Consider the following 23644-nt stretch of genomic DNA (forward strand, 5'->3'; position numbering starts at 1 on the left):
TGTTTTTTCACAAGAGGAGAATGAAGCTCGGTGGTTACCGGAGCATCTGGTAAGGAGTGTGGAACTAAGGAAGGGTCAGCTCCAATGACGTTCCTATAAAGGAACCAGAATGAAAGAGGCCCAATTAGTGTTTCTGAGGTTTTGTCACTGGTTAATGCAAACAGTGAGGAAATAGAGTTCAGAGCTGTGCTGCTTTGGGCTTTACTAGTTCCTTTAGAAAAATACTTTATATCACCTAATAGCTGTGCAGTATTTGGGCAAAGAGCTTTACAGCAGGTAAATATGGTAATTTCACCCTCAGCGTGAAGTTTTTTGGTAGAACAAACCAAAAGTACTCCTGTAATAGAAATGTTTTTCTGAATTGAAGCACTTAGGGGAGCTATTATGAATTTGGGTGAAGGGACAGCCTCTAGTTAAAAAACGTTTACCACTGACAATGCATCTCTGCTGGTTCCGGAATGGCTGAGAGAACTCAGCAACTTTGGGGTGTGGCTTCATCCCGAGAATGTTACAGTCCCCTAGCAACAAGTATCACAACTCTATAATGACAACACTCACTAAATCCCAGTGTTGTATAGCAAAGCTGACTATAAACTCTAAACTTTAGAAATGATGTATGTACTTCCTGTCTAGTTAAGAGAGTCTTTCTTACAGAGATAGTGGTGATAATTAAGAGTAAGAAGTAGAAGATGATGAAAATAAAATATGTGAGTTTGTAGAAATTATTCTGTCTTGTTAGATCTGTGTTAAGAAATGTTTAGGTGTTTGCTTAGTTAAATATATGCTAATGGTAGCCCTATATAAGTTTGTAAAATACATCTATAGAGTTCCTTTAAGAATACAAACTTGCAAGAAGTATCTAAGGTAATCTTAAGACATGTAGTAATAAGCTTGTAATAAGTCAGGATGCAGTCCTTGCACCTGGAATCCTGTTGCTGGGCAGACTGTGCATGCAAATGCGGACATGTCTTCAAACGACTATACCCAACAAGCAACTCAAAGCTATGGGGCCTATCCTACCCAGTCTGGGCAGGGATACTCCCAGCAGAGCAAACAACTCTATGACCAGCAGAGTTACAGTGGTTATGACCAGTCAGCTGACACTTCAGGATATGGCCAGAGCAGCTATGGGTCTTCTTATGGACAGACCCAAAACACAGGCTATGGCACTCAGTCAGCTCCCCAGGGATATGGTTCCACTGGAGGCTATGGCAGCAGCCAAAGTTCCCAATCTTCTTATGGGCAGCAGTCCTCCTACCCTGGCTATGGCCAACAGCCAGCTTCTAGCAGCACCTTGGGAAGTTATGGTAGCAGTTCTCAGAGCAGCAGCTATGGGCAGCCCCAGAATGGAGGCTATGGCCAACAGTCTGGCTATGGTTGAGAACAACAAAGCTATGGACAACAACAAAGCTCCTATAACCCACCTCAGGGTTATGGACAACAGAACCAATACAACAGCAGCAGTGGAGGTCTTGGAGGGGTTGGTGGAGGCAACTATGGCCAAGATCAGTCTTCCATGAGTGGTGGCAGTGGCGGCAGTGGTTACAGCAATCAGGACCAGAGTGGTGGCGGTGGTGGTGGCTATGGAGGAGGCCAAGAGGACCATGGGGGCCCGAGGTAGGGGCGGTGGTGGTAGTTAAAACCAAAGCAGTGGTGGCTATGAACCCAGAGGCCATGGAGGTGGCCGAGGAGGCAGAGGAGGCATGGATGGATGTGACCGAGGTGGCTTCAATAAATTTGGTGGCCCTCGGGATCAAGGATCACATCATGATTCTGAACAGGATAATTCAGACAACAACACCATCTTTGTGCAAGGCCTGGGCGAGAATGTTACAATTGAATCAGTGGCTGATTACTTCAAGCAGATTGGAATTATTAAGACAAATAAGAAAACTAGACAGCCTATGATTAATTTGTATACAGACAGGGAAACTGTCAAGCTGAAAGATGAGGCAACAATCTCATTTGAGGACCCACCTTCTCCTAAAGCAGCTATCGACTGGTTTGATGGTAAAGAATTCTCTGGGAATCCCATTAAGGTTTCATTTGCTACCCGCCGAGCTGACTTCAATCGGGGTGGTGGAAATGGTCGTGGAGGCCGAGGGCGAGGAGGACCCATGGGCCATGGAGGATCTGGAGGAGGTGGCAGTGGTGGCGGTGGCCGGGGAGGATTCCCCAGTGGCGGTGGTAGAGGTGGCAGACAGCAACGGGCTGGGAACTGGAAGTGTCCTAATTCTACATGTGAGAACATGAACTTCTCTTGGAGAAATGAATGCAACCAGTATAAGGCCCTGAAGCCAGATGACCCGGGAGGAGGACCTGGAGGTTCTCACATGGCGAGTAACTATGGAGATGATCGTCGTGGCAGAGGAGGCTATGATCGGGGCAGCTACCGGGGCTGAGGCGGGGACCGTAGAGGCTTCCGAGGGAGCCGGGGTGGTGGGGACAGAGGCTGTTTTGGCCCTGGCAAGATAGACTCCAGGGGTGAGCACAGACAGGATCGCAGGGAGAGGCCATATTAGCCTGGTTTCTGAAGTTCTGGAACAGCTTTTCTTCCTGTACCCAGTGTTACCCTTGTTATTTTGTAAACTTTCAATTCAGGATTGCCCATGATTTTGTGTGTGTGTGTGTGTGTGTGTGTGTGTGTGTGTGTGTGTGTGTGTGTGTGTGACTACAACAATTGTAACCATATCTCTGGTTCCCATTAAAAACCATCATTTTAGTTAAAAAAAAATAAGAAGTAAAGATACTAATTGTAAATGTAAGTTTAAATAAGAATTTGTAAATGTAAGTTTAAGTAAAAATATAAGAAATAAGTGAAGATTCTAATTGTAAAAGATGAAAATAAGAAATATATTTGCTAAAGTAGTTCTACAGTTTCCTTAAGAAGTATAGATAAGTAGATGTTAATATGTTATATGTGAGTTTGTAAAAAGTATAAATATTGAGTGTGAATCTATGCTTAATGTATATGGTGAAAGAACCTGAGACACAGAAGGTAGTGTCCTAGTAGACTGCAAAGTAGGCAGTCTGAATGGTTTCAAAAGCTCCAGAAGCCGCTAAGAAGCTAAAAATGGCAGACGCCAGAACCAGCACAAGGCATCAGCAGCTGAGATCCATGGAAAATCAATGCAACACAGAAAAACCTGAGCTAACACCAAAAACAGTGCAGTTTAAAATATTACTGTACCTAAAAGGTCTCTGGCTTGAGAATAAAAGTTGCAGACACTTGTTTAAACTAAATTGTTAACTGCAAAAAGTTTTGGTTGTAAAACATCTCTTCATATTTGGAAGTGAAAGCCTGATACCAGAATTTATTTTTTTTTTAACTTTTTGAGCTTAAAATAATGAGATAAAACTACAAAAAAATTTGGTTATGGATTTCTTCATATTTGGAAGGCTAGTACCAGAATGTATTTGAATTTGGGGACTTAAGAAATGAAATGAACAATAGTGATTTCATTAAATGGGATAATCTTGAATTTACTTATAGTAATGACCTGGGAACTGTTTTCTGTAATTATTTGTGCTAAAAATGGAACTGTTTAAATGAAGAAATGTATTGTTTCTATCTAGAGTCAAGATTCAATTTGTGTATGCATATATACTTTATTAGCTGGTGATTCATGAATTGTTTTATGGAACTGTATATGTAAAAATGGAATTACTTATGGAACTGGTTTTGTGTTACAAAACAGAAAAGTGTGGGTTTTATAACTAGGCTTGAGAGTTTGCTTAAAAAATTATAAGGAAAAAATTTTAAAAAAAAATTATAAAGAAAAGGGAGAGTGAATATTCCTTAGTCTATTTAATTTAAAAAATTGTTTGAGTGGATTAATGTCATGTTTTGTTAGTAAGAAATGCAAATTGGGTATACTAAGAGACTACTTTTAAAGTGTGAAGAGTTTTATTAAGAAACTGCTTTTGGATGTTTTGCTAAAATTTTTCAAAGTGTTAATGGTTAGATTGAGAATATTGCTTTTCAATATGTGTTTGTAGGAATTATATGTTTGGTTTTTTTTCTAACTAGGTTTGAGGTTTTGTTTTAAAAATTTATAAAGAAAAAGAGGAATTATGAGTGAATTAAGGTTAAATGTATGTTTGCAGAAATTATGTTTAACCTATTGATATTAATGCACCCTGGTTTGAAGTTAAGGAAATATTTAAGTTTGATGAAAAAAAAATCAGAAGTTTTTCCTATGTTCTGTTAGCAAGAAATTCAAACAATTCTATTAAGAGTTAAAGTTGTAAGACTGAGAAAATTGTTAACTATATATAGCAACACATATGTTAATTCAAATGGTTCTGTTAAGAGTTTACTTTGAGTTGTAAGGTTGGGAGAATTGTGAATATGTATAGCAATATTTATGTTAACCTGTTAATGGTAATGATGAAAACTAAGGGATTCTTTAAGTTTGCAATTACATTAAGAGTTTTTGTTTAGAAAGAGGGCTTGATGCAGCTAAGACTGCTGTAGTCACCTTGGACCTAATCCAAAAAAGAAATTCGATCTTCATCATCCTCTACTGCCATACTGGGAGGTATAACAGCTATGGAGATTGCTGTATGCCATTAATAATGAGTTATTTTTTATGTACTAAGAAAGGGGTACCTGTGGGAGCCCATTTTCAGCCCAATATTTTAAACAAAACCTCGAACCTAGTTAGAAAAACCCATTTTGTGGCTTTTCCCAGCAGTTCTGCATAGAGAGGATGATTGGACCATGGGCCTGAGTGCAGATGTCTGAGATGGTCTGCACTTGGCTGTGCCGGGGGGAGGTCTTTTGCTCCACCCTGCAGCAGAGACAGTCAGGGCCCGTCCAGGCCCTCTCAAGGGTATCCTTTATTTTCTATCTGTTTATCTCCATAATCTAAATCCTTCTTGTAGCTAGAGTTTTCCTGCCTGACCCACAATCAGGACAAATCTCTCTCATCCGCCAGTCCCACAGCACCTTCTATCTAATATTTCCTGCTGCTCACACTCAAGAAAACTCTGGGGAGCTGTGGGGTTGATGGGTAAATGCCCCGCACCTGTGCTGATATTTTCTGCAAAAAACATTGGAAATAAATCATGTGAAATTTCCACAATCTATAATTTACTATTATATGGAGGATATCTTATTAGCTGATCCAAAGTTAGGTACCTGGAAAACATGTTTGAAGACAGAAATTTCTACCTTGTTGGGGACTACAAATTGCTTGTGAAAAAATACAATAAGGAGATTTTATTAATTACTTAGGATATAAGATAGAGCTATAAAAAAATAGACCCCAAATGGTACAACTCAGGAGAAATTGACTGCAGACTCTTAATGATTTCAAAAATTGTTAGGAAGCATTTCCAACTTACAAGCTATCATTGGAATAACTAAAGATTGACTAGTAAATTTGGCTAATACCCTAAAAGGGGACAAGGACTTAAATAGTCCAAGAGAATTATCAGCTGAAGCTGAGAAGGAATTGGCTCTAGTAGAAAAGAAAATATGAGGAGTGCATGTGGATTGTGTGAATACAGAACTTAAGTGCATTCTGGTCATACTCCCCTCCAGACACTCCCCCACAGGGATTTTGATGCAGAAGGAAGATTTTATATTGGAATGGATATTTCTACTATGGAAACCAAGTAAGAAGTTAAAGACTTATATGGAAAAGATCTCTGATTTGATTTTAAAAGGAAAGTTAAGACTTCACTAGTTGACAGAAATGGGCCTAGCAGAAACTGCAGTACTTTTAACTAATGAGGAAATTTCCTCATTATACAAAGATAATGAATACTGACAAAGATTCTCCAATAACTTTTGGAAGAGATTAACAACTGTTATCCCAAAAGTGTGAGAATAGAATTCATAAAGAAGACTGAATGGGTCCTTCCTCACATTGTACAGCAAAAGTCAATTTCTGGAGTCACCAGTTTCTATACTGATGTAAATAACTCAGGGAAAGCAGGATACAAATCAGGAGACTTAAGTAAAGTCACTCAAAGTCCATACAATTCTGTATAAAAGGCAGAACTATATGCCATTCTTATGGTACTAATGGACTTCATGGAACCCTCAATATTGTCACTGACTCAATATGCAGAGAGAGTTGTTTTACATATTGAAACTGATTATTTATTCCTGATAATACAGAATTAACTTCACTATTCATACAATTACAGGAAGTTATCAGAAATCCTATAACACATACCAGATCCCATGCAGGTCTGCCAGGACCTCTAGCACAATGGGATTGTTCAGTTATTAATAGATAATGTGCAAGAAGCCTCAGAATTTCATAAGAAAGACCATGTAAATAGCAAGGGTTCAAAGAAGGATTTCTCCATCCTTCCAATTTACAAGGAAATTATAGAAAAAATGTCCTACTTGTTCCTTCTATAACCAACCTCCATTACTTACAGTTATCAACCCAAAAGGTATACAAAGAAATGAAATTTGACAGATGGATGTGTTTCATTTTGCAGAATTTGGAAGATAAAAATATGTATACCATACCATTGACACCTACTCAGGATTTTAATGGTCAACTCCTATGAGTTCTGAAAAGGCTGATATTGTGATTACACACCTATTAGAAGTTATGGCCATCTTGGAAATACCTGTACAAATTAAGACTAACAATGCTCCAGCATATGTCTTAAATAAAATGAGACAAGTTTTGCTTATTACAATATAAAGCATGTTACAGGTATACCACACAATCCCACAGGCCAAGCAATCATATAATGATCCAATCGAACTTTAAAGGATATACTAAATTAACAGCAACAGGTAACAATGACTCCTAGAAATGGATTGCATAATGCTTTGTTAACCTTGAATTTTCTCAATGCTGATGAGGAAGGGACAACAGCGGCAGAGACACATTGGGTGACAGACAAAACTTCTGAGCTAAACCAACTGGTTTATTTCAAAGATGTGTTGACCTCAGAATGGAAACCAGGATATGTCCTACATTGGGGAAGGGGTTTTGCTTTTGTTTTCTGTAGGAGAAAAAAAAGCTATAGATACCAACCAATTTAATAATAATTCGATTTGAACAGGAGAAACCCCTTGATGAGGAGAAGTTAAAGCTCATCAACCGATGTGACATCTCTACAAGTTGTAAGAAAAAATTAGCAAACACAGGTTTGGGCAGGGTTCTGTTTTCTGTCTTTATAGGATATCTTTAAGAAATCATAAGGCCTTGGACACCCAGAAGTCTACAGCAGAAGGGAAGAATGCTGTGGGATGGTCTGTATGTCAAGTGTGTTGCTGATTGGTCAATAAATAAATCACTGATTGGCCAGTGGCCAGGCAGGAAGTATGGGCAAGACAAGGAGGAGAATAAAGCTGGGAAGTGGAAGGCTGAGTCAGAGAGACACTGCCAGCCACCATGATGAGAAACAGCATGTGAAGATGCCAGTAAGCCACAAGCCATGTGGCAAGGTATAGATTAATGGAAATGGATTAATTTAAGCTGTAAGAACAGTTAGCAAGAAGCCTGCCATGGCCATACAGTTTGTAACCAATATAGGTCTCTGTGTTTCCTTGGTCGGGTCTGAGTGGCTGTGGGACTGGCAGGTGAGAGAGATTTGTCCTGACTGTGGGCCAGGCAGGAAAACTCTAGCTACAGAAGAACCTATTGGTACACATATACTCTACAGGATAATATCTCACTGTCTAAATTGATATCTCTTTAACTCTAGAATAGTTGTGGTCCTGATTCAATTATAAATCAAGCTGGCTTTGGAGTTGGAATGTGGCTCTCTCCTTCTCTAAACCCAAGTATATTGTTAAAAGAATAAATTAAGAGATTCTGTCTCATATCAGAAGAGATAACTGGTATGAGACAGAAGAAAACAAATAATCTAAGGACCATTATTATCAAGATTCATTTCTCTCCATGCTTATTCTTGATTTCTTGGAATCCTTTCTTACATGTCATCTGTAAATCCAAACTCCATTTTGATATTAATAATGTTCAAGTTTTCCACAGTGAAAATAAGTCTTCCCAATATCAATCTCTGAAGTATCCAGAATGAAGATGGGCCCCACATCAGTGACTCTACTCTGTCCAGAAAGATGCCATTTCACCTAAGAACATTACTCAATGATCAGCTTTGGACTGAAAACTCTTCAGGATGGTTCTAAGATGAGATGGTCCATCATACTACACTTCTAGCCAGAATCTCAGACAATCTTATATATTACTGAGACTAGCTGCAGACACTATGGCTAGCCCTATTGAGACCTAATTATCTAAGTTTTCTTACAGGAACCCACAGAGATACCTTCGCCCCCTAAACAACAAGAAGTAATTCTAAGAAAATGACACCCCTCTCCCAAATGGTTCATTTTTCTCAGGGTTATGGATGGATGGTTATAGGGTTGGCAGTGAAACAGTAAAATTTGAACTCAGTTTTCTCCTTTAGAAAAAAAAAGGGAAATTGATAGGTATAGGCTATTAAGGTAGATTATTGTATTCACTAATAAACTAATTCAGTAAAATATCAGCTTTAGATAATTTCACTGATATGGATTCTTGTATATTGATACCAATGTAAACTATTCTTATATTCCTATTTAAGATAATTTGTATATTGATACAAATACAAAACTATATTTGTTGTATTGTACACATAGTCCTACTCCTGTTTGAAATATTTTGTATAGTGATACAAATGTAATATTGTATTTGTCATACTATATGTATTTTCTAACTCTGTTTAGGATATTTTGTATATTGATACATATTTAGGCTCATTGTCATATTACATATTGCACTATACATTCCTACCTCTGTTTAAGCTATTTTGTGTATTGTCACAATTTTGAGGTCATTGTCCTTATACAGTACATCTGCTTACAGACTGTTTATCTTGTTAATGTGAAGCCTGAGTCCTTAAGTTATTTAAGTAAAGAAGACTTACTGAGCTATAGTCACTCATGCTTGTCATTTCTTTTTTTTTTAATTTTTAAGATTTATTTATTATATGTACAGTATTCTGCCTGCATGTATGTCTGCAGGCCAGAAGAGGGCACCAGATCTCATTACAGATGGTTGTAAGCCACCATGTGGTTGCTGGGAATTCAACTCAGGAACTCTGGAAGAACAGTTAGTGCTCTTAACCACTGAGCCATCTCTCCAGCCCCATGCTTGTCATTTCTATAGTTAGTTAGGTTATCCAGATTTACAGAAACATATTTCAGATGGATAGGTAATCTTCAAATACTTCATAGACCTAGAGAATATGGCATATAAATGTTTTGATAATTTAGAATTCTGTTGACATGAGACATGATTGCTACTGGCAGCACCAATCTGATCCTGAGAGAATGTTGGGCTTCTAAGACATTTCTGTTTTGAAGTTTGTCTTCTTCTTGACACAAAATGGCCTAATGGGCAAAGAACTACCCTTGCATTGACTGCTGACAGTATGAATGCTGTCCTTTCTGGATGAGGAAGACACAGGGAAAAGCAACCTCTGAACTCTGCCAAGACAAGATAAGATGGTCATTCAAAATTCCTGCTTCTGAAAATGGTCTGTCAGATGCTCTAGTCCTATAGCCAATGTGAATGCAAGAATGATGCTGAGAAATTGTAGATGACTGTCCAGGCAGCCAGCTGTCTCTGTCTACTCTCACAAGATTCCCGAAAGTTGCTTGTATCCATCTCCTGTTTCCTCAGGTATTATTATATTCCTTCTCAGGTCTTTGATGGAGCTGAAGACTTGATAGTTACAGTTACAATCTTCTCCACAGGAGTCAGAATGCACACACAAACTCAGGCATAAAACTCGCATACTGTGCTATACTTCTCACACATTCACACATTCATATAGGCAGGACATTCGTATATGAATATAAGAAAGGCAAAATTTTTCCCAGGGAAACAGTGTCAGCTGACCACAAACAGATGTGGGGGCCTCCACCCCAATACAGATCTGAGGCCCCTGTCATCAATCAAACAAATGTGAGGGGTCTGTGCCCCACTACCAGGATCTGAAACATCCTTCAGTCCATTGTGATCATGGTCCTTGGATGTGTCTGCCCCTTAACCATTCCTGATCATAATCATTGACTTAGGCATGCCACAGAAATGAAACTGAACACAGACAAACAGGACAAAAAGACACTTAGAGACACACTTATCAGCCAGTCAGAGACCCTCTGGTCTGGAGTCCATGCGGTCATGGGTTTTCCTGGCCCATGCACCAAATGTTGTACCTGTGTTGTGAAACTCCCAGAGACTAAGGAAAAGCCAGTTTCCAATGCAAGCACACAAGGTTCTTTTTATTGTCAAGTTTGAACTTGGGCTGCCACCCGGCAGATGAAAAATGCAGTGTCCCCAGGCTTTGGGGTTGGAGGGATTTTAAAGGAAAAAAAACACATGCTGGGAATTACATACTTTGGCAGTTTGAAGGATTGGGTAGAAGGAATACGGGTCAAGGTGATTTTAGTGTCCCCAGGCTTTGGGATTGGAGGGATTTTAAAGGAAAAAAAAACACATGCTGAGAATTACATACCTTGGCAGTTTGAGGGATTGGGTAGAAGGAATATGGGGCAAGGTGATTTTTTTAAAACTATTGGTCTAGACTTTCAGAAAAAAACACATTTGAAACTATTGGGTTAGACTTTTGGCTCAAAAGCACAACCTGCTGACAGGATTATCTGGATATCTGCAATGATCATAAACTGCTGACAGGATGTCTGCAGGAGCATCTGGATCTTGTTAAACTTCACTGCCCTATTTCTTGATTGGCTGTGTCTAGTCTATCTGTTCAAGTGGTTATGGCACATTCCTGAGGTTATACCTGGAACTGAATATAGCCTGTGGTCACCAGGTGGTTAAAGGTGGTGGCCTTTCCCTAAGATGGTGTCTGTAAAGTCAAGTCTAGGCCTTCATATTGCCTTCACACTATGTTCATAGCAGCATTAGTCATAATAGCCAGAACCTGGAAGCAGCCTAAATGCCCCTCAACCAAAGAATGGATAAAGAAAATGTGGTACATATGCAATGGAGTACTACTCAACAGTAAAAAAACAATGACATCATGAAAATGGAAGACAAATGCATGGAACTAGAAAATATCATCTCGAGTGAGGTACCCCATACTCAGAAAGACAAACATGGTATGTACTCACCCATAAGTAGATACAAGAGGTAAAGCAAAAGATAATCAGACTACAACCCACAGCTCCAGAGAAGCTAGAAAACAAGGAGAACCCTAAGTAAGATGTACAGGTCACTTTGTGAAGGGGAAACAGAGGAGATCCCCATGAGTAACCTGGGGATGAGGGATGAGAACATAAGGGAACAGAATAGTTGAACTGGGTGAGGGACACAGTAGAAGAGCAATGAAAGAGATATCTTGAGAGAGGGAGATATTATGGGGTAAGGGAGAAACCTGGTGCTAGGGAAATTCCCAGGAATCCACAAGGACAACCCCAGATTAGACTACTCACAATAGTGATGAGGGTTCCTGAAACTAGCCTACCCCGGTATTCAGATCAGTGAATACCTTAGCTGTCACCATAGAGCCTTCATCCAGTAACTGACGGAAGCAGATGCAGAGATCCATGGCCAAACACCATACCAAGCTCCAAGAGTCCAGTCAAAGAGAGAGAAGAGGGATTACATGAGCAAGGGGGGCTCAAGATCAGGATGGGTAAATCCACAGAGACAACTGAACCAAGCTCAAAGGAACTCACAAACTTTAGACTGACAGCTGTGGAACCTGCATGGGATTGAACTAGACCTTCTGCATACGGGAGACAGTTTTATAGCTGGATCTGTTCGAGGGGCCCCTGGCAGTGTGATCAGGATCTATTCTTGGTGCATGAGCTGGTTTTCTGGATTCCATTACCAATGATCTGACAATTTGCTCATGCTTAATGCAGCGAGGAGGGCCTTGGTCCTGCATCAACTGAATGTACCAGGTTTAGCTGTCTCCCGATGGGAGAACTTGTTGGAGGAGGGGATGAGGGCTGGGTTGGGGGCAGGGGAAGGTGGGGATGGGAGGAGTGGGTGGAGGGATGAGAGGGGGATCTGTGGTTGGTATGTAAAATGAATTTTAAAATGTAAAATAAAATAAGACTAAGAAATTGTTGTGTAGTGTCTTCTCCCCAGCTGAGGTCTTTTTCCCAAGATTAGGAGTTGAGATAAAGGTTTCTATTCCTTTTGGGGCCTGAGGAAAGTTCCTACTTGCTAAAGCAGTCATTCTCCTATCTCTGGTAAGAGGAACTTGTGGCCCTTTCATTAACCTATGACTGGTGCCTATTGTCAAAGTCAATGTTAGATTCCTCAACCCCTGATTTCAAGCCACACCCCAGCTCACATGCACTTTTCTCTCATTTCATACTATGTGCAAATACAGAATATAAATCTGTATTCATTTTTCAATTAAAAGCTGCTGGCAGCTATTCTGATTCATCCTCAGATCATGCTTATCTCTGCCTTCCCTCCCACCCCACCCCCAACTCCACAAATCCTCTTTGGAACCCAAACACCCCCCTATGAAGGTCTTCAGCAGATCATCTCACATCTCAGATACAAAGCACTCCTGTTACAAAGTGCAACATCCCTTCATGATAAAAGTCCCAGAGAGATTAGTAATAAAAGGGACATACGTAAACATAATAAAGGCATTTTACAGCAAGCACATAGCCAACATCAACTTAAATGGAGTGAAACTCAAATCAACTCCACTAAAATGAGAAACAGTACATGGTTGTCCACTTTCTCCAAAACTACTTCATATAGTACTGAAGTCTTAGCTAGACCAATAAGACAACTGAAGTACATTAAGGGGGTATAAATGGGAAGGGAAGAAGTCAAATTATCTTACTTGCAGACAATATGATAGTACACTAAAGGTGATGGTTATGATAAACAGCGCTGGTGGCAGTGCTGGTTACCAGCAGAAAAGTCACAGGCCACGGCCACAAAAGAGCTTTATTAAAAAGAAGGAGAGGATAGGAGGGAGGAGAGCCAGGCCTGGAGAAAAAGAAAGATGGTGGGAGCAGAGCAGAGAGCAGGGAGCATAGAGGAAACAGAGAGGGAGCAGAGAGAGCGAGTGGATGTCTGTATCTCACATTTTGAGGTGGGTATGTAGTTGCCCACACCGCTGGTGATGTAAGATGCAAGACCCCACACTGTACATGTGTTGGAGTAAGGGCACGATCCTAACAAAAAGGAACTCTAAAAATTCCACTGGAAATTTTTCCTACAGCTGGCAAACACTTCCAACAAAGCAAATGGATACAAAATTAACTAAAAAATGCAGTAGCTCTCCTATATACAAATGACAAGTATTATAAGAAAGAAATCATAGAAATATCACCTTTCACAATAGCCTCTAATTATATAAAACATCTTGGGGTAGCTACAACCAAGCAAGGGAAAGACTTGTAATAAAAACTAAAATACATTTGAAGAAAGAAAATGAAGAAGATATTAGAAGATGGAAAGATATTTCATGCTTAGAGATCAGTAGGACTAACATAGTATCAAAACAATCTACAGATTTAATGCAATCTCCAATAGAATTCCAAAATAATTCTTCAAAGAACTTGAATGGAGGACTCTAAGATTCATGTGGAAAAACAAACAAATAAAAAAGCAGAATAGCTCAAACAATCCTGAATAATAAAAGAACTGTGGGCTCTGTCAGTGCCCCAATTTCAAAGTACCCTTCAAAACTATAGTTAAAAAAATGGCATTGGCACAAAAGTGAAACACTGATAACAAAATAAAATTGAGGATTCTACATACCTATGGACATCTGATTTTGATAAAGAAGACAGACATACACACAGGAAAAAAATACCACAATGACATGGGTAAAACTAGATGACTTCATGTTGAAGAATCCAAATAAACCTGTATTTACTACCATTTACAAAACTCAACTCCAAAAAGATCAAGGACCTCAATCTAAAATCAGATACACTGATCTGATCCCAATAGAAGAGAAAGTGGAGAATAGGTTTTACCTCTTTGGGACAGGAGAAAAATCTTCTGAGAAGAATACCATTAGCATAGGCACTCAGATCAAAGATCAATAAATGGTATGTCATGGGACTGAAAAACCTCTGCAAGACAAAGGAAACCATCATTTGGACAAAGCAGCACCCTACACAATGTGAAGATATTTGTACCAACTACATCTGAGGTAGAAGACTAATCATCAAAATATATAAAGAACTAAAAAAATCTGGATATCAAGAATACAATTAAATAAAAAATTGTGATATGAATCTTCATAGATAATTCTCTCTCATTTTGGATTTTTTTTGGTTTTTTGTTTGTTTTGATTTATTGAAAATAGATCATTTTCTCATACATCCTATATCTTGATTATAGGATCCCTTCTTTCTACTCCCCCCAGCCCCTCTACACATCCCTTCCACTCAGGATTCACTCCTTTTCTTTCTATCATTAAAAAAACACAGGCTTCTAGGAGATAACAACTAAAAAGAAAAAATAAAATATAATATTAAACAAAAATCATCACATTGAGACAGACAAGGTAACCAAACAGAAGGAAAAGAGCCACAGGGGCAGTCACAAGAATCAAACACATACTCATTCACACATTCAGGAGTCCCATAAGAAATATTAAGCTGGTCAGGCATATACCTAAGGAATGCTCAATCTTACCACAAGGACACATGCTCAACTATGTTCATACCAGCATTATTTGTAATAGCAAGAACCTGGAAACCTGATTAGATCAGATGCCCCTCAACTGAAGAATGGATAAAGAAAATGTGGCACATATACACAATGGAATACTACTCAGAAATAAAAAACAATATCAAGAAATTTGCAGTCAAATGGATGGAACTAGGAAATATCATCCTAAGTGAGGTAACCCAGACTCAGAAGGACAAACATAGTATGTACTCACTCATAAGTGGATACTAGATGTGAGGGAGGGATGGCCAGACTGCAACCCACAGCTCCAGAGAGGCTAGCTAACAGGGAAAGACCCTAGGAGGGACACATGGATGACCCTGTGAAGGAGAAGTGGATGAGATCTACATGAAAGGACTGGGTGTGGGTGGATGGCAGAGGGTGAGGAATGGGGAATGAGAACATAGGGAAATGGGTGGGTCAAGCTGGAACATGGACAGAGTGGGAGGGCAGGGAGGGAGATACCATTATAGATGAGGGCATCATGGGAAAAGGAAGAGGTAGGGTGCTGGGGAGGCTCTCAGGAACCCATAAGGATGACACCACCTTGTTCTGCTGGCAGTGGTCCAGAGGGTGCCTGGACTGGTCTACTCTGGTGACCAGTCTAGTGAACTACCATAACTATCATCATAGAGCCTTTGTCCAGTGACTGATGGAGGCAGATGCAAAGATCCACGGCCAGGCACCAGGATGAGCTCTGGGAATACAATCAACGAGAGAGAAGAGGGATTCTGCATGCAGAGAATGTGGAGATCATGACGGGAAGAAGTGCAGAGATGACTGGCCATACTATTGGAGGCCCTTGAACGGTAGACTAGTGGCTGTGAAACCCCCACGGGACTGGACTAGACACTCTGGATATGGAAGATGGTTGTTTGGCTCGAACTATTTGGGGAACATCCAAGAGGGGGATCGGGATCCATCCCTGGTGCATAGGCAGGCTTTTGGGAATCTGGTACTTGTGGTGTGGTGCCTTGTGCAGCCTTGGTACAGTGGGAAGGGGCTTGGACCTGCCTAGGCTCAGTGTGCTGGGCTCTGCTGACTCCTCTTGGGAGACCTTGATTTTGGGGATGTGGGGTGGCTTGGGAGGGAGGGCTGGGAGATGGGAGGAGGGAGGAGGTGGGATCTATGGGTGGTATGTAGAAAAAATAATTTTAAAAAATTTAAAAAATACTAAGCTGGAAAACATACTATTTACACAGAAGACCTTGTTCAGACCCATATGGCCTCAGTTCTTGCTGCTGCAGTATTTGTGAGTTCATATGAGCCTTGCTCAGTTGATTCAGAGGGCCTTGTTCTGTTGGTGTCCTCCATCCCCTCTGGCTCTTACACTCTTTCTGCTTCCTTTTTCCTGGGGTTCCCTGAGCTCCAAGGGGAGGGATTTGGTAGAGACACCCCACTTAGAACTGTGTGTTCCAAGGTCTCACTCGCTCTGTGCAAAATGTCTGGATATGGGTCTAAACAGAATATTCTAAGTAGAGGAAACTCAAAATGCTGAGAAATATTTTATATTTTCAACATTCTTAGCCATCAGAAATGCAAATCAAAACTACTTTGAGATTTTGTCTTACACTTGTCCGAATGGTTAAGACCAAAAAGCAAGTGACGGCTCATGCTGTCCAGGATATAGAATAAGAGGACCACTCCTCCATTGCTGGTGGAAGTAAAAATGGTACAACCATTATGAAAGGCAGTATAGCAGTTCCTCGGGAAGACAAAAATCAATGTGCCTCAAGATGCTGCTATACCAGTCTTAAACATATACCAAAAAGACACTGCATGCTACCACCAAGACGCTTGCTCAATGTTGTTCATTGTGGTTTTGTTCATAATAACTAGAAACTGGAAACAGCCTAGATGTCACTCAACAGAAGAATGAATAAAGCAAATGTAGTACATTTATACAATGGAGTATTACTCAGCAGTTTAAAATAAATGACAATATGAAATTTGCAGGTAAATGGATGGAACTAGAAAAAAAAACATCCTGAGTGAGGTAACCCAGATCCAGAAACACAAATATGGTATGTACTCACATGTTGATATGAGAAGTTAAGTCAATGGTAACCAAACTGTAATCTGTAGAACTACAGAGGGTAGGTATAGAGTAAGGGTTTAGAGAAAACAGATAGATAGAATTAGGGAGGGGAAATAGAATCGATAATTATGGATGTATGGGGGCATTAGAATCAGGGAATCAAGCGGGAAAGGAGAGGGGACAGGAGTGTGAGGGAGAAAATAAAGGAATAACAGCAAAATACTAAAGAGAAGAATGAAAGCCTAATACAATGAAAGTCCCTGAAGTGTGTGTGTGTGTGTGTGTGTGTGTGTGTGTGTGTGTGTGTGTGGTCTACATGAAATCACCAAATATTGGGGGAGACAGTATCACAACTGGCTATCTCTTGTCACCAAATGAAACTCCATGACTGGGATTAAGTTGCATCTGAGTTATTAGCCCAAAGGGGTCCCATGGGAGTTGCAAAGCCACCCAGGCTATTGCCCAGACAATAGGGTGCTTTCCACAAACTGACAACAAGGCCCCATTGCTGAAGGTAACATTTATATATCATTGAAAACATAGAAGTTGATATAGTATCCACATAGAGCCTTCATCCATATGTTCTAGCATTTTGGTACAGGAAGGTACTATGCATGCTACCAAAAGAAAAATGTAGACAAGCAAGACAGACACAAACCCTTTATCTAAAATGGTATACTGCTTGCAAGATATGCTAAGGGCAATGGTGGCACAAAGCCTGTGGGCATAATTGAATAATAACTTATTTGACATTAGGTCCACTCCATGAGGTAGAACCTATACCTTGCACTCTTTGGGTCACCAGGAATCAGGAAAAAATACCCCAGAAATCTGGGGTACAATCAAATTATGCATGTCTAAAAAAAGGGAAAAAGTGATAAAAAAAAAAATGACACCTGAGGATATTCTGCTATACTCATGGATCAGTGCTGTGTTCAGTCATTATTAAAGAAGCTTCCCTCTTCAGTAAATTGGAACAAATACTGAGATCCACAGACAGACATTACAGAGAGAGAGAGAGAGAGAGAGAGAGAGAGAGAGAGAGAGAGAGAGAGACCTTGAACACTCTTGAACACTCAGCCCTTAAATGGGATGTCACCATAAAATTCCTCCCCTCAAAGGTCATGGAATCCAGTGGAGGAGGAGGCAGAAAGAATGTAAGATACAGAGTAGGTGGATGATACCAAGTAAATGGGCCCTCTAAGTCAACATGACCAAAGGTCCTCTTCATATATATTATGGCTTCCAGTTAACTATGTTTATGGGATGCCTGAGGTGCAAATAAGAGGATATCCAATTTGCCTACCATCACTTGAGCTCCTTGTTCTGTTGTATTGACCTAACCATCTCTTATGTGATAGTTTTTGTTTTATCTTATTATATTTTATTTTGTCATATTTCAATACCATCTCTTAGAAGCCTGTTCTTTTATAATGAGAACCAGAAAGGGAGTGGGTCCAGATGGGAGGGGAGGTAGATTGGTACTATAAGGAATAGAGGAAGGGGAAACTGTAATCAGGATATATTAAGTGAGAAAATCTATTTTCAATAAAGAAAAAACGGCCATGTAATTATGTCAGCAAGCCGAGCTATAGGACTTGAAAAGATACAATTTGAGAAAAATGTTATTTTTGGAAATATGTATAATTTAAATCCTAATGCTGTTGCTCATTCTGATGCTTCATTACACATTCTCTATGGCAGTTTGTTTGCTTCGACAATGGGGATGATCTTTAGTGTATAAACACATGTGACTCTCTGAGCAGAAAATATTATCTTGGCATCTACAAATACATTTCAAGAACGTTTTGTATACCACAATATGCAACTTTCTGAGCCATAGAAAGGAAAGCTTTATCAGAAAAAGAAAGAAAGAAAAGAAAAAAACAAACTGGACATGAATAAAATTCAGTAGCTAAAGGCAGACACCAAAGGAAAATTTTTCAAACACCTAAAAATGAAAAAAGGGGCCAGATATCCCTCCATAAAAAGATTTACAGCACATTCAAGGACCATACTGTCTATTTTCAGAGAAAAAAACACAGGCCTACAATTCACAGAAAGAGGGAGAACAATTATGATATCATGGCCAATAGTGAAGGGTAGGGCTCAGAACCAACATAATTTAGGGGTGGAGACATTTTCACTCTAATACACTCAAAAGGAGGCATGGAGAAAGGAATCCAAGATGTCTTTATCTACATGAGAAATGTTCTGGCAAATTGGCAACTGCTTCATTTTGGTTTTTTTTTAATTCCTGAAAAAAATATAACGTATATTTAAGAGAATACAATTTTGTACTAAACCATTTACACTTCTCAAACTAATAAAGTTTCACCTCTATAAAAACAACAACAAAAAATGATGAATTTTGATCTATGGGCAAGATGCTGTTTTTCCAGCTTAAATATAAAATATCAAGCATTCATGAAAAAAAGAGGCCATGAATTTGAAAGAAAGCAAGGAAAGTATATGGGAGGGCTTGAAGGAAGGAATGAGAAGCAATAAATTGTAATTGCATTGCAATCTCAGACACTATAATATATATATATATATATATATATATATATATAATTGTATTGCATTGTAAAACATTTAAGAATGACCTGAAAGTACATACATACATTCTTTAATGAATAAAATGTTCATAAATGGGGTATATCTAAAGAAAAATATGTAAAATATTAAAACATCAATTGTCAAAGATAATATTCTTATGATACATAACTTGTTAATCAATCAACTCAAGAGCTGCATATACAGTTGATGAGATCCACTTTGAAATATCAAATTAAACACATTTTTTTCTGTAAATTTGAAAGAAAAACATTCCCATCAATGCCTAAAGAAGATACTGTTTAGTTTTGTTTTACAAAGATGTGAGCCACCATACATAAATTGGACCATATAAAAACTAGTGCAGTGGAGCATAATGCTAAGCTTCAGCTTATATCTTTTTGAAGTTATGATGATCATGATGAACATACTTATGCATGTAGAAAAATACGACAGAAACAACTGATGAAAGAACATACTTATGTGTGAGAGAAAATATCATAAAAAAGCAAAAGGAAGGAGTGGGGAGGAAGAGTGGGAAGGAGGGGAGAACAATACCTCTTTAAAAGTATATGAATTTTTGATACACCTAAATAATGCATTTAATTAGAAGCATGACAGAAGTGTTTTAACTTTGTAGTATATATATCTTCATGAGTCTCATTTTGTATAAAACATACATTTAGCAAGTGTGTAATCAAAAACACATGTTAATCTTTTGTAGGAAAAAAGTTTTTCTTCCATAAACAGTTTGATTATATCTCTGATTTCATAAGAAGTTAAGTCATTTGACACACCACTGTATGTGATGAATAAGACAACCACTCAAAACTCACATAACTGAAATTATTCCTTTTGCAGTCATATGCTCCATGATGCACAATCAAGAAAGCAATCAATACTGATGCATATTGGTGACTGAACTGGTGCCATTAGAGAGTAGAGAAAAAGAGGAGCCATGGGCAACTTGGCAAACTACAAAGCAGAAGACACCAATTCTGGATTTTTGCTATGTCAATTAGAATATCCTGTGACTGTTCACATCTGAACATTTCCTCTCCTAAACTTTCTGTGATCTAATGAATTAGCATCCTACCAAGGTTCTAGCAAATACCCAGTAGTGTCACACTGACCACAATCCATCCTACCACTTATTTCTTCTTGTAATTTTTCATCCACTGATTCTCAGCATGGCTTTGATTATGTGTTTCTATGTTTCCATGCTGTGTTCACAATTAATTGTGGATGCCTTTATTTCACATCCAATTGAATGGAACCCTACCACTGTGGAAACATATCCATGGAATAAAGAATGCATTGTTGTTTTTTTAAAAGAAACATGCATGATTATTACTTGTTAACTAGACCAAGGAATATGACAAGACTTGGATGACACTCACCTTCATTTTGCATATTTAAGACAAGTTAATAAATAGCCTAATGTGTTGACAATGCAATATGTCTTTTTTTTCTTTTTGGTTTTTCGAGACAATGTTTCTCTATGTAGCTTCTGTATCTTTCCTGGAACTCATTCTGTAGCCCAGGCTGGTCTCACAGAGATCCACCTGCCTCTGTCTCCCAAGTGCTAGTATTAAAGGCATGTACCACCACAGCCCGGCCAATACAATATGTCTTATGACTAAACTTATAACAATGAGGAAGGACATGTTAGAACACATGGAGCAAGCAGATAAAATGAAAGCCTGCCTGAGAATGAAAGAATATCAGACAAACATTTAGATGCAAACTCAAACACAGGTGAAGTGTTTTTGCACAAGAGAAGTATTCCCAAATTCTAATTCTAACACTTGAGATTTGGTATTAGGTGCATAGAAAACATACAAATTTTGTCTTTATAGCATCATATCAGGCATTCAGAAGTCACTGCCTTTAGTGGCATCACCTTGTTTTACAGAAGCCCTATTCCAATTCAAATGCCCTGAAGTACTTGTCAACCTTTAATTAAATTATCTTCCTCTAAGGACCTAAAACATAAAGCATGAGGTACAATATGCATGACAAAGTAAGCCTATAAGATTACAATTGCAACATGGGAAAGAAAGGATTCTTAATTTAAAAAAATTCTCACTTACTCTTTAAGAGAGGAAAAGAAATCAACAGTAATATATAATTAAATAGGCATATCAGAATTGAAGTAGGATAGTCATGATGAAAAATATAATGAGTATGGGAGTTTGAATCCAAACATACCATAGGATATGGGAATTTTGATATAGAAATTAATAAAAAAAAAATGACACTTACTGTAGGTGGAAGTCTGTGTAAAAATATGGCTTAGTGGCATGAGGAAGTTTGTTGCCTGTATAAATCGTATGAAGAGGGAAAAATGCACCAATTACCACATCTCCTTCACGATGAAATTCTTCTGTTATTCTCCAATAGCACTCAGAACTATTATAGGCCCACAAAAGATAAGGAATCTGCAGAAGACAGGAAATAAAAATTGAGGAGAACATTCTACTAATACATGTGTCTACACAGCCATAAGTCAGATAGATGCAGACCTCAGTGTCCAGCATATTTGTACTCACCTAGTACATTTGTGGGCATGTGTGCTTCTAACTATGTTGATGAGTGAGGCTATCACAATTATCAATCCAAGATCTTTCCACTTCCATTGGGAGGTTTGAAACTTTCTCTTCCCCTTGGCTCTGCATCTGTGGCTCTGTGTTCATTTGAAAAACAAGCTGCAAGATGTTTGTGGATCTTGGTCTATAGCCACAGGCATCATGATTTCAGCCAAGATAACAGACAGCAAGAGCTCAGGGATGTCATCCTCTTGGGCCAATTTGGTTGCAAATGTGAAGAAAGAAATTTGTCAAATGTAAGCAAAACAGGATAATGCCAACAGGTTACATCACAGCATGCCTTTTAGGGGAAAGAGCCAGAAAAGGTCCATGCTTGGCTTATACAGTCAAAAATAAGTGGGTCATCAGGCTTTCCAGGACCAAAGGCAACCTACATCATTCTTCCTTGACTATTGTCTGTATGAGTCTCAGAATTTCTTTCTATGATACATGTGCATCTGCAGACCAATATGATGTCCACATTCAACACACTCAGTTTCTTTCTCCCTTTGGGAATAAGAATTACCCTATTTCTTGTATTCCTTAATTTCAAATAAACCCCTTACTTTCTTAGCAGAAATCAAGTTTCTTGTTTATAATCTGTGCTCTGAACTTGTGCACCACACCTGTTTTCTTTCATTCTTGAAAATTGTCCAATGAAGGCCATGTTCTCATAACCTATCCATGCATCTAGAACTCTGGGTTCAACTACCATTTACCATTTCCTTAGAACGTGAAATGTGTGAGAAATTCCTCTCTTTCCTCCATCAAAGATAATAGCTAAAAAGCATCTAAATGCATTCTACCCCCCAATATATTGAATGAAACTATCTTGAGCAGGGATCTACTCTGTAGTCCACAGAAGAAGGTTAAGGCAGTGAAACTATTGTGCGTTATACTGTGGCAATGTATGGTGGTCCACTCAATAAAGAAATTCCTCTAAGAGAGGAAGGAAGAGTGGAGTAAAAGAAAGTCCAACTGTAGCAACAATAAGAAACACTATATTAAGAAATGCTAAATGGCCAAACTGTATCTTGTTGGATTTTTTTGTTTCCAATTGACAGCATATAATGAGTATATGTACAATAGACAGGATCATGATGAGAATGTGTGCCAAAAAAGTTGCTTAGTACTTAGTAACACACAGTTCAGGACCATCCTGGATCACACAGTAAGCAATTTTACTCCTAGACACATGGTGCTGAGTCTGTGGAGTAAGAACTTTTACAAACTCATCAAATAAGACTTTTTAACACAGGATACCCATTAGACTTAAACATGTGTGTTTTGGGGGAGTGTCCTAGTGATGTGGCAGGACACATTATTAAATAATTTTCTCTTAGTGTTTTTCTGACACACCTCTTTTTCAATGTGTGAAATGAGCAGTCTGGCAGATTCAGGCAAAATTGTACAAGAGAAAAATAGGACACAGCAACTGTCACTCACAAGTGTTTTAGGATAAGTTGGAAGAAATGTAAGTGTTTAGACAAATGAGATTAACTTGTCAGACAGGTTCTAGTACTGACTGTTCATGTGTAACCATACAACACTGATCTCCCTTTCATCATCTCTTCAGTAAGGGAAAGACCAAGTCAGCTCTGTGCTTTCCTACATGTCTTTCAATTCTTGATTTTTTAAAAAAAAAAAGGTACACTTAAAAGTTTTACATTTAGGGCAGGGCAGTGGTGGCACATGTCTTTAATCCCAGAACTCCTGAGACAGAGACAGGCAGACTTCAAGAGTAGCCTGGCATGCAGAGTGTGTGTGTGTGTGTGTGTGTGTGT

At 38.8% G+C, this 23644-nt stretch overlaps 1 protein-coding gene and 1 pseudogene across 1 annotated transcript in view; one reads left to right on the forward strand and one right to left on the reverse strand.

The window, feature by feature from the left end:
• LOC128124357 (vomeronasal type-2 receptor 116-like) overlaps positions 1-21749 on the reverse strand; it is an 81305-nt gene extending 59556 nt beyond the window's left edge. The window contains exon 1 of the mRNA XM_052760494.1: positions 21538-21749. Within this exon, the coding sequence (XP_052616454.1) occupies positions 21538-21749 (212 nt within the window). The remainder of the gene's footprint in view (positions 1-21537) is intronic.
• Positions 965-2611, forward strand: LOC128125220 (RNA-binding protein FUS-like; annotated as a pseudogene).
• Positions 21750-23644: the final 1895 nt, after the last annotated feature.

Source organism: Peromyscus californicus, unplaced genomic scaffold, assembly GCF_007827085.1.
Source record: "Peromyscus californicus insignis strain IS unplaced genomic scaffold, ASM782708v3 Scaffold_4__1_contigs__length_199733344, whole genome shotgun sequence".
Lineage (NCBI taxonomy): Eukaryota > Metazoa > Chordata > Mammalia > Rodentia > Cricetidae > Peromyscus > Peromyscus californicus.